Source organism: Xyrauchen texanus, chromosome 2 (assembly GCF_025860055.1).
Source record: "Xyrauchen texanus isolate HMW12.3.18 chromosome 2, RBS_HiC_50CHRs, whole genome shotgun sequence".
NCBI lineage: Eukaryota > Metazoa > Chordata > Actinopteri > Cypriniformes > Catostomidae > Xyrauchen > Xyrauchen texanus.
Window position 1 is genome coordinate 7,454,776 of NC_068277.1, and position 12,827 is coordinate 7,467,602.

The following is a 12,827-nucleotide window of genomic DNA, read 5'->3' on the forward strand; positions in this document are numbered from 1 at the left end:
GTGCTAGGACGTTTAATGACCAAAGAGAGTAGCCTCAGTTTAACGTCTCATCCAAAGGACGGAGCCTTTTTACAGCATAGTGTCCCCATCACTATATTGGGGCATTAGGACCCACATAGAGCACACACCCTGCTGGCCTCCCTAATACCTGTTTCAGCAGCAACCTTAGTTTCCCCCAGGAGGTCTCCCATCCAGGTACTGACCAGGCTCAGCCCTACTTAGCATCAGTGGGCAACCGGTCTTGAGCTATAGGGTGATATGGCTGCTATTTTTGGGTGAAGTATTTCTTTAATCTCAGTGACCAAGATGATTAAGTTGGACTAGTGTTCCTCTATTATTATGAAACTAGTGGATCAGCTCAAGTGGAAACTGGAATAAAAGTAAGATTTTAAACACACCTTTTTAACAAAATGCTCTCATAAAAACACATATAAACTGAACTATAATAGATATCTTGCACCATGTTCTCCAGCGAAGCTTGGCATGTATTCCACTCTTATTCAAGACAGAGCAAACACACAGCCTTGTTAACCTCAGGCTGAACTCGTGAAGACACGCACGTAACAATGTTTCTGTTGCAGAGACATGGCGACGTCTCTGCAGCCATCCTGATTGGCTTAAGGCAAACTGACGCCCCAATCATGAAGCTTATGACTCTGGCAGGAATTCAGGGCAACACATGCATTTGAAACTGAAGTCGAAATCAAGACATGACACAAAAGCCTACTGTTGCATTGATTGATTTGTGTCAAACAAGAAGTGTCTTATTTCTGTGCCACTAGTGGCAGCACGTGACAGTAATTATAAAGAATGTTTTAAACAAGTTTCCCAAATAAGCATGATCACACAGGAAATCGACATGTTGCTTCAGAAAGTTCATGTATTCTGAAATCAACTCCAACAATTCAGCAACATGGGTTCTGGTCACATGGAAACCAGGACGTAATCACATTCAAACAAACAATGGTGAGTGCGATTCAGTGGTTGCATTTCACTCAAAAATAAAATTTTTACTCATCTGACGGTTAGGTTGAGAGGTGTAGACTTAATAAAATATGCATTTCTACTGACTGTATAACATCAATTACAACAAAAAATACTCACTATTGGTGTCACTCTGTGGACGTTTCACCAGGAAAGTCCATATACTTTCAAAAGCACTTCCAGCTTTGGCCACTGGGGGCAGTGATTGAATTTCGGTAAGCGGAGACCGATTTAAGCAGAAAATCTATCTACATACTGTTGTCGAATTCACAGTGCGATTAGTCATCTCAAACGCTCCAACCACAACTTCCGCCTCATCTTCTGTCTCTCATTGTTCAAACAAACGAATCTAGTCTGCCCGGCCCCAAACGCATGCCATGGATTGTTCTGGAAGTTGACATGTCAGACCACTCAAAGAAACAGAGTGACACATTTGATAGATTCATAGAGGAAGTCAAACTACAAATGTTTTACACAGTAGTTGACTTGGAATAGTATTTGACTTTTCAAAAAAAAACTGCACACTGCATATTTATATATAATTTGTTTAGAAATCAAGGCTGAGACGACAGATGTGAACTGCTGCTATGCTGCACAAGAATTGAAAAGGAAAGCTCAGGTGTGTTAAAGTATGGAGGAGGAAAAACCATTTGTAAAGATAACTTTGCAAGTGTGATTATACTGTATATTGTTGAGTTGTTCAGTTCTTGGGCATTGGGGAGAATTGAGGTAAGATGAGCCTGTTGGTAAGTTGACCCATCCCATGTGTGACGCTCCTGTTTTACCCACTCCGTATAGGACTCTAAAGGCAACAGCCTCTAGCATCAGTCCCTAGTGTACCTCTTGAGGTCAGGAGATTGAGGTTTACACACTGCACAGCTATCTACCTGCTGGCTCCCGTTATACTCACCCCCCTAAACCTCACTCCCATCCGGGTCACAGCAACATTGTGATGCTCCTGTTCTACCTGCTCTGTACGGGAATCGAACCGGCATCTCCTGTATGGGAGGTGGGTGCGCTAACAAGGAGGCTAAAGGCTACAGCCTCTAGCGTCAGTCGCTAGTGCACCTCTTGAGGTCAGGAGAGTGAGGTTTATACACATTGCACAGCTATCTACCAGCTGATCACCATTACACTCACCCCCCTAAACCTCACTCCCATCCGGGTCATGGCACCATTGTGACACTCCTGTTCTACCCGCTCCGTACGAGACTCGAACCGATGTCTCCTGCATGGGAGGTGGGTGCACTAACAAGGAGGCTAAAGCTAGAGAGTATCCATAATTTGTCCAATTAATGATGGATGAGGAAAGTGTTTGGGAAACCTGTTTGGAAACCATCTTTATTTTTGCAATCACCTTACAATCCTAGTCTACTGCTGACAGATCATCGTGTATGTTGCACTGGATAAAAATGTGTAAGTAATGAATGACATCGAATGTTGTCTGAAATGACACTATAGACTTCATCAGTCACTCTGCGCACACACTGTTTCCATGGCACAGCCCATAAGAGAGAGCTCAGGGAAAACAGGCACACGGCCAAGAGTGCAGTAAAGAATCTTCTGGCAGAATGAGATCAGAGCACCAGTACAGTGTGTCTCCTCTACCTAACCATATTGCTGTTGATACAGCAAGAGCATCAGTCATTCAGCATAACAGTGAAAACAGCTCACACAAAGATAGATGTGAGCACATAAATCTATTCACACACGACTGCTCCAGGGAAGATAATATTATGTCCCCTTAGGCCAGTGTTTTTCTATACCCAGCTGGTAAATCAACATGTAAGTAAAATCAATATGCTCTATATGCTCATGTTGTTGCCATAAAAATTTTTAAAAAAGAATCAGGTAGTGCAACTTTACTTTCATTTTTGAATGTAACCATATGAAAACAAAAATTCCCAGCAGTGTTTTTAAAAGCACAAACAAGCTGTGAGAACTGTCTTTTTGAGAACCACATGATGATGTGGTTTCCTGTGTGATGAGCGAGTAAGTGGTGACTAGGTTCAGAATGGCATATACTCTACCTGTAAAAATGAAAAAAATGGTAGGCAGCATGGATGGAAAATCTGGATGACGTACTATATAATAACTAGAGCACATTGCGCTGGATACCATATATGACAATTTAATATGCTCAACTGGACATTTTATTTTTAGTCGGATGCATGAACCAAAATCAACATGAACCGTGATTTTTAATATCTCCTTTTTGATACATTATTTGATTGGACTGTCAAAAGTCAAGACATTTTTCACAAAATTGGATATTTATTAGGTATGCACTGATACCACTTTTTCTCTTCCGATTCCGATATCGGAAATCTCAGTATCGGCCGACAGCGATCCCGATCCGATACCAGTGTTGTTTTTTGGCATAATCAGTTTAGAATAACTTTATATTATTGTGTGGAACTATTTGGGAGTCCTCTTAAATATATAAAGAAACAAAAACCTCTTCCTACACATTATTTCTAGGGCTGTCAATCTATTAAAACTTTTAATCGAATTAATTACATGGTGTCCTGATTAATTAATTGTGATTAATCGCATATACAAATATTTGCTGAGAAAGCCCCTCATTTAACAATAATTCAATATATAAAGATTATACACATTTATATCAATATATAATTATACATAGTTATCTTTTAAAAATTATATATATATATATATATATATATATATATATATATAAAATATTCAGATAATTAAAATGCATTACATTCTTGTAGCAGAAGAGTTCATCATTGATAAGACAAAAAGCAGCTTTAGAATACAATGTATTGTTTACTACCATATTATTGATCATAAGTCAATCATTGGCACACAGTTCACAGCAATCCATTACACAAGTGACTTTGTCAATCAGTTGGAGATTTATTATGAGGGCTTGTTTAAGGACCCGTCAATGAACACCTGCATCAGACATGCTTGTGTAGCGTCTCGGGTGCGTTGCATCATAAACATAAAATGTTTAGGTCACTGCGTCAAATTAAATATAGTTTAATACTCAATCTTTAAACACATCTTGAGATCCCTTAGTTTGAATTTGTGCTCCTTCAAGTGTTTTGAACGCAAGAACGTAAGGCATGTTTGTGTTGTTCTGCCTACTGAAGTGTTTCTTCACTGTATAAACCGTGTGTTGCTCATACAGCTGAAATTTCACTTACTGCCCTCTGGAGTAAACAGGTGGTACTACAAGTTTGCATTTCTCAGGAATCTTCCTTATTATCATTTGTAAACAAATGATAATAATAACAATATATTATAATAGTAATATATCTCAATCGTGCACTTTTTGTCACGGATCCACCGTTCTCTCTCTTTCTTCCTCACTGCCATCAGCACTCACTCTCCCCTGAGTTCTGATTACACGCACCTGCATATCATTAATGGCTAATCAAGGGCTGCATATTTACACCACTTTCACACACACTCTTTGTCTTTATTATTGCCTACAAGTGTTATAAGACTGTTGTGAGTAATCCGTTCATTGTGTCCACTCAGCTCAACTGGATTTACATCACTGTTTCAATCATCTGTTCAATAATCCCTGCTCCTGAGTTCATATCTCTGCCTCAGTGACACCTTTAACTTTTAAACCCTCACGCTTTTATTTTGACATTCTGAACTCTTCAGGACGTCCTGTATGTGTCTGTTTGTAGGCAAGTTCACAGTAGTTTAATTTGCTTCTTATTCAAATTCTGGTAAAGCACCTCTGGTGCCGTTCTTAGTGCATATTATAAGTGAACCGAACTATTAAGCATCTACATCTGAGATGTTGTTCGTGAGTAGCGCTCAAATATTGCGTATACTATATATTTACTAATTAAACAGCCTTTTGTGATTCACAGAGCTATCGCACGTCTTCAAGTGGCTTTGAATAAAATGCATGAGTCATATGAACTACTTTAATGGTGTTTTTATGGTTCTTTTATGTCATTTTTTGAGCATGACAGTAACAAACATGACTAACACACAGTATCGGATTTGAATCGGGCTCGTGGGACCGATACACAATCCGTCTAAAAGCTTCAGTATCGGAGCCGATACCAATCCAGGTAAAATTTATCAGCCTGATCTCATGAAAATGATGTGACTGTCGCAACATTTTTGCAAAATTATACAATGTGGTTCCTTACAGGCATATGAGGTATCATTTAGAATCTGAACTTTTCATAGATAACCCTCACTTCATATATGTTATGTAAAATACAAAAATAAAGCCTTTGCAAATTAGCGCCTCCTTGAGGTAATGAGGTAGAAATATTTATATGAAAATAAAAGTCCTTCACATTGCATCTAAATGGACGAGTCATATATCATATATCATATATATATATAGCTCTCCTTCTCAGGAATGTGAAAGTATAGTTTATATTGTTGCCCTAATATCACAGTTCGAAAGATTTTCAAAAGAATCACAAAGTGAAATATGATTTTGGTAAGACATCAAAAACAAATGTAATTTTATGCTCCAATAACTGCTGCTGTAAGCTTAGGTTAGTTTTCTATGATATTAGCCATTTTTCCTTTTCTGTGAGCTTGTTTGGGTGAATAATCCAATGTTATATCTTAGATGTCCAAAACAAAATTTGCCATCCAGCAGGAAAAGCATGCTTAACAAATCATCGGAAATATGTTATCGACTATTGATGATAAAACGTATTATATCACCGCAAAGTGGAGGATCTCTGCTTTCTAATGACACCTGACACCTTTCTAATGATTGAGCTTCTAGTCCACTCAGAGGCCAAGATATTCAATTAAATAACAAGGGTGGGGAACGAACTGAAAATTAGACTGGATTTCTATGGACGAGCACATCTGTGAGGGCTAAAGTGCGTTAGAGCGCCACCTACATTTCAGATCTGTATTTTGTCATAAAGAAAAAAAATATTTCTAGTGCATCCTGCCATCTAGTGGAATTAAATGATACTTTTCAAAGTGAGGTAGAGTAAACAGAACCACTTGTTTACAAAGTTAGGACAACAACGTTTTTTCTTTAAAATAAATATTCTGTTTATCATAAGATAATGAACAGATACAAAATTATTTATGAATAATATGAGTCTTCTCTTTGTGGATGGTAGCCCAAAAATGTACAAGAGTTTAAGGGGTTAAAGCTAACTGTCATAAAAAGCTAAAACAACCACAAAAAATGTAATTGCCGAAGCAACCGCATCATGTGTCAACTATGATTGATTATGTTCGATGTATAGAAGGGGATTTTACATCCAACATTGTTTCAGTATTCTTTGTGCTCTCAGACATGAGTCACGCACCCTGATTATATTCTGCACTGGTGTGTGGTGACTGCAGCATGTCACATTTGTGGGCTCACCTTGCCCTGCCAGCAGAGGTGGAGAGTTACAGACTGGCAGGGTGTCTGTATACCCTTGGCTGTGGTTTTGCATGGGTAGGCTGCTTAACAGCCTACATGCACCCCAAGCTAGAAAGGGAATATGTCCCAGCGGCAGTGTGCGGTCAATAATTCATCTAGAAGCAAGTAAAGAGGACAAAGATTGTCAAACTGAGATTTTTAGAGAGGAAACACGATACAGCATCTGTGATACTGAGCTGTTCAGTCATTTTGCCCTGTGGTGAATGTGGAAGTCAGCTGGCTCTAGAGAAAGGACGACAGGGTGAGCACATGACATAGTGCTCAGTTAAATGCATTTGGAAACACATTTCTACAATTACACCGTCTCAGAGCAGGCTTATATAAGAAGTGCACCACACACATGAAATGTAACCTGCCACCACGTGAGCTAGTTACATTCATTCCCAGCATACCTTTTTCTCTTGTAATAGAAGTGTGCAATAACAAATCATTTAGAGACATACCAGCTAACCATTTTTTAGTTCCCAGAACGTTACGGGAACGCTCTAAGAAGATTGGAAATGAAAAATAATCAAATGGGAACTATTCACTAATGTTAGGGGAACGTTCTGTGTTTGCTGGGATGTTTCTGGTGCATTTAAACATAAAAAAAACAAGGGATTATTCAAACAAACGAAACATTGTTACAGGCCTTTTACTCCGAACACACTTTTGCCACCATCGATGCTGTTTTTCAATAGTTTTTCTAGGTAAACAAGCTATTTTTTGACCGTTGTGCTGATGCTTGCTGATTTTTCAGCATCACACGTAGGAGCGCTGTGTCTTACGACACCAACAGTGTATGTTCTATTATATTTGTGGAGTTGCGTTAAGCTTTTTTAGACTCATCTCCCAAACAGATGAGGTTAGGTTAATGCTCAACAGTTTAGATAAACAAAATCAACCTCCCTATCCTAAACCCTATACCTAAACCTAACTGATAGTGTCATAAAAAGCAAATGATTAAAAACGTAATTGCTGAAGCAACTACGTCATTTTGTGGTGCATCTTTGACACTTTCAGGACCTTTATGTACTCTTATATACAGCCAGCCAATCATTTGCATTTGTTTGTTTTTTTAAAGCTTCTGCCATTTTTATGCCATTGTTATAGCCGCCTCGTGGGCATATTATCGGAGGATGACTTTTTAGCAGTGTTGGGTAACTTCTTAAAAAAAGAAACCCCACAACATATGACTAATTACTTTTCTAAAAAACTGTAATCAGATTACATTACTGATTACTTCATTGAACTTCACAGAAAAAGTAATCGCATTACTAATTACTTTAAACATACGATCTGAAACACTTTTTCAATAAATTTTTTGTTTCGTTTTTACGCTCAATTCAAAATAATGTCTATAAATTCTTCCTTGTTCATTGTCGCACGGAAGTCATGAGGACCCGCACACCATTCAGCTGTTTCAGGAAAGCAAACAGACATGCAAAATTCATGTTTAAAATGCATTCTACATAAATAATATTATTTTAGAAATGTCTAACCCAAATAATGTACTTAAAAGCAATCAACTTAATTACTTAAATCAGTAACTGTTCTCCGTTTACAAATATTTTTAAATGCAGGGCCCTATTTAAAAAGTGCTAGCGCCAGGGAGTAAAAATACTTAAGTATTATACTTAAGTATATTTTGGGTGTATTTGTACTTTACTGAGTACAATTTAAACTGAATACTTGTACATTTAATTAATTACATTTCAAAATGGTAAATGGTCTGCACTTATATAGCGCTTTTTTAACCTTAACGGTATTCAAAGCGCTTTACACTGTGACTCATTCACACACATACACTCACACACCAATGTTGGCAGAGCTGCCATGCAAGGTGCTAGCCTGCCATTGGGAGCAACTTGGGGTTCAGTGTCTTGCCCAAGGACACTTCGGCATGTGGAGTCACGTGGGCCATCAACCCTGCGATTAGTGGCCAACCCGCTCTACCACCTGAGCCACAGCCGCCCCAAAGAAAAAATAGTACTTTAAATTTGAAAAGTACTCACTACATTTCTGCAGATCATTTCAATTTGTCTTACCGAATTGATGCCGCCTTTTTACAGTGTCGTTCAAACCAGAGGTCAGTCACACGGCAGCTGTGTGTTGTTCTGACCATCTGCAGAGGTCAAATTTCGGATCAGATTTGAGCTTCAGATACGCTGAAATATTTGTGCGACTGGACCGTATGTGTCCGCCCGACTGAATGTGATCTATGAGCACGAAGTGAGAAACATTGACGTTTTTTTATCCTAAACTTTATTCTAAACGCCTGCTACTTCTATAGACTGGACAGTAATAAAGTCAAAAATTATCATTCACGTTGCAAATATATCAATAAAACAAAAGGCTTTTGTAATTAAATGTGTACATGTCATTTATTTCTACACTTGCCTTCTTATTTAAATCATATCTATGAATTTCAACTCCTTATTTGCTGAATTATTCTTATTTTTGTTGTTAGGCAACTATTATTAATAACAATAACTATAAAACCAGCAATGATAATGATAATAAAAATCTGAGCAAATATTAATTATGAATTTTATTGCATTTATCCATTTGCTCAACAGCAAGGTTTGGCAGCAATCCTCAAAAAAAAACAATTCACAAAACCAACAACATCACTAAACTTCATCAAAACTCATTTAGTTTTGTTTTTATCTTTCCCTATGTCACAAGGGGCTGGGTGCTCTGACATCACATGCAACGAACATTGCGTGATTGTGGCAACGTTGTTGCAAAATAAAATGATGTGGTTCATTACACCTCTCAGGGCAGTTCTGAAGTGAAATGTCCACTGTGTGGCGCTAAAAGCGAGTGAAATGTTCTTCCGAAGAGATTCGGTTTAAAGGTTAATGCTTTATTAAGATTTAATTCAACAAAACCGGTTCCTACCCTAAACCTTGAACCTAAACATAACTCACGTGCTCTTCAGGACTCGTACATTGTATCGCATATGCAACACTCTATCAGTTTAGCTATAGTGCATTTTGATCACACTTAAAGATGTAATGCAAACTTTAAAATTAGTCATCCGCTATAGTAAAAGTGTTTATGTGTAATAAGATGGCATTGTGTGAGGAACAGGGCGAAAAGTAAGTGCAAGCGTTTTTCTCGTGATTTGAGTTGTGTGTTGTTCTAGCGCCTCTAGTGTTCATTTCACCAGGAAACTTCTGTGTTACGCACAACAGGCCGCATTAAAATCATTTAGCAAAATTGTAGTTATTGTTAGATGAATCTATGACCAGGTTGTGAATGCCACTGAAATATGACTTAACAAACCAATCGAATTTAACAACATCTCTTATCTTGATTTCATTTTAGCTTGGAAAAAAGTAACTTTTACGTACAATTTAATGTGAATACTTTTTATTTATTTATTTAATTTCACTTTCGCTCAAGTATGTTTTTGGCTAGATACTTGCACTTTAAATTGAGAAATATTTTCACTCAGTATCCATACTTTCACTTAAGTATAATTTCTGAATACCTTTTACACCCCTGGCTAGCGCTATGCGTAGAGGTATTCATGCTATTTCATTCTGAAGTTCTTCTACTGCACTGTCTGCATCCTATTATATAGTCCAATATGTCAAGCAACAGTGATATATATGTGCTGCTTTTGTTTATAAGAAGTTAGTGGTGTAAATTGACTGTATGCAGTAAATCAGAAGAATAGAAATATGGACTATTGGCATATTTGGCATATCTCAATGATAGTGACGCGCTTCATTTATGCACATGGAAATGTGGTTCTCCTCAGAAATTAAGATATAGGATCCATTAAATTATAGAGAATGTAGGTATTATAAATCATATAGATCAAGTGATTGATCACACACGGCTAGTATTAATAGTGATTGCATCGACTTGCACTTCACTTCTATAGGTCGATTTTGCTTTAAAAATTACATTTATTTGTTGAACACCAAAAAATTTAACCAAAAATATTTCTAAAATCAAATTACACTTAAAATGAAACAAAACAAAAAACAACGAAGTGGTCAACAAATCCTATATAACCACTGTCCAAAATCCAATAATTTTACCGTCTCCAATTTCTTCCACCAGCCCCATTTGCAGTGACTTAAAAATCACTGTACGACAACAGGTGATATGATAACATATGATACAAATGCAAATGAGTTCATAAATACAATTGTAAATATGCACATGGTAATAATAATTATAATAAACCATGACCTCTAGAAAGTTAACACAAACCTCTTACATTTTTATTTCAGTTTGTACATAAACTTTATTACCACCTGCTGGTCTCCAAACTGCAAATGCAGGAACTGATTTTAGACTTTGTGCTGAAAACAGACATGGTCCTGAAACGTTTTGGCGCAATGACATATTTCTCCGAAAAATAGCAAATTGCGCTTTGCACCACTTCATTAACACATAGCGCACAAACATTTTGCACGCATACAACCACAATAGCACAATAACACTCCCATCCACGCCCTCTTGCGCTTTGCACTGGAAAGGAAATTGCGTTTTGAATTAGCAGTCTCATGGAAATTAGATAAGACGTTGCGCACGGTCATCGTGCGTTACAATGTGCCTAGCGCGGTCACAAATGTGGTACACTAACTTCAAACTATAAAGTAATCATTATAATCTCTGATTACACCCAACACTGTCTTTTAGTGACTTTTGTGGTTTCTATAACTTGATGTTCCTGTTGCTCAACTGGTGCTATACTCCAACGTCATGGGTTTGAATATGTCATATCTTGCCTGAAATGAGTGTGGCTGTGCGTGTCATCGTCCTTGGAAAGCTCTGACTGATTGTGAGCCGTTACGAGCCCGACATCTTCTGCCTGATCCTGCTGATCACTCATGGTCTTAAGCCTGCAATATACACAAACACAAAATAACACATCACACACGGATGTAACTTGCTTCTAATAAGCAAACACAAACAATGCTAAGTTGGCTGTTTTTAAAAGAGCACATGCTATTTCTGGGGTACAATTAAAAAGGTGTGATAAATTGACCACTGGCAGAGTCACCATTAACGGTGTGTGTTGTTTTGGACCGTTTGTTCCCTTGTTATTCTTAAATGGAAAGCTTCATTATGCACGAGTCTGCGTCATCCATGTGTGCGATTACACATTTTCCTCAAGGTCACAGCACTTGATCTGCTGCTTAATGCGCCCTAGAGATTGCACGCTGCTACGCAGCATACGCGCAGCTGGTGTGCTGCAACTTGAAATCACTTAACTAGCAGTTATCCTGCTGGCGTGGTGCTAATGAATCTATGTGACAGAAACGAGAGGAGGGTAGCGTGCAAGGTATGCTAACGTACCACGAGCATGACAAATAGCATGTAGGCATGACAAATATAATAAGAAATTCATAAACTAGGAAATCACACAGCAATTTCACATCCTATACATTGAGAATCATACATCATAGGGCAAAGCTAATCACAGGACAACAGTCTCTGTCAGTGTATCTGTGCTTAAAAGCATAGTTCAGCAATAAAATAAAGCTGCCATATATGTTGAAGGTAATCAGGGTAATCCTTTCTTTCGATATTGAAGTGCATTTACTAGGCCACACCATCAGGATAACTGCTAATCCATTTAGTTAAATCAACTTGAGCCCCACAGCCACAAAAGCCTCTCTTAAAGGCACACCGACGTTTTCTTGCCACATGGCAACGCCGCTGATGTCAGAATTGGCATGAGCTGCAAAAGTTGTTGGAAAGGAGCCACAAGGGCATGGGGGGATGTTTGCTCTGAATGCTTGTGATCTATCTAAAATTAACCAAGTTTTGAAGATCAGCCTTTGTTTGATGTTTGTAAATCAAAGTACAGGAAACCCCCACCATCATTTTTTTCAAGCTCATGAAGAAATGTTCAAAGTTCATCCATTTAAATTCACTATTTTCAATTTAGAGCCAGAAAAAGCCAAGATGTGAACATCATCTAAACAACAGCATCCTTCAGAGAGCAAATAAGTGGTAAAATCTAAATCAATTAGTAGTGGAAGCGTCTAGCACCATGAATACATGAAAACAAAAACAAAAATCTTTTTTTCTTTTTTTACAAATATCATGTATTTTTTTATTTATTTTTTGTTAATACAATTAACACGAACAAATACCATATAGAAAATGTTTTGATATTTAATAATATTTAATGGTGACAAAATAATTCTTTTTTACAATTCTCAAAGTCTTGAGGGTCTACAGGTTGGTTTGTTTGTTTGTTTAAAGTCACATGACAACAAAATGACCACCAACATGTTGGTTACAAAAACTGACTTCAATTTGATGAACAAAAGTTATTTAAATAATTATCAAAATTTAAGACAATATTTTCACTGCTCAATTTTATTTAAGAAATAATAACAAACGATTATTCTGCACTACTCAACCAGCATTTCTTTTTTCAAGAATTAATAAGACTTATATTTATATATTTATTTTT

The 12,827-nt window shown here is 37.4% G+C and overlaps 1 protein-coding gene across 1 annotated transcript in view; it reads right to left on the bottom strand.

Annotated features, from left to right (window-relative positions):
* Nucleotides 1-12,827, bottom strand: part of gramd2aa (GRAM domain containing 2Aa) — a 44,771-nt gene that overhangs the window by 21,113 nt on the left and 10,831 nt on the right. Inside the window, exon 2 of the mRNA XM_052153421.1 lies at nucleotides 11,128-11,241. Within this exon, the coding sequence (XP_052009381.1) occupies nucleotides 11,128-11,241 (114 nt within the window). The remainder of the gene's footprint in view (nucleotides 1-11,127; nucleotides 11,242-12,827) is intronic.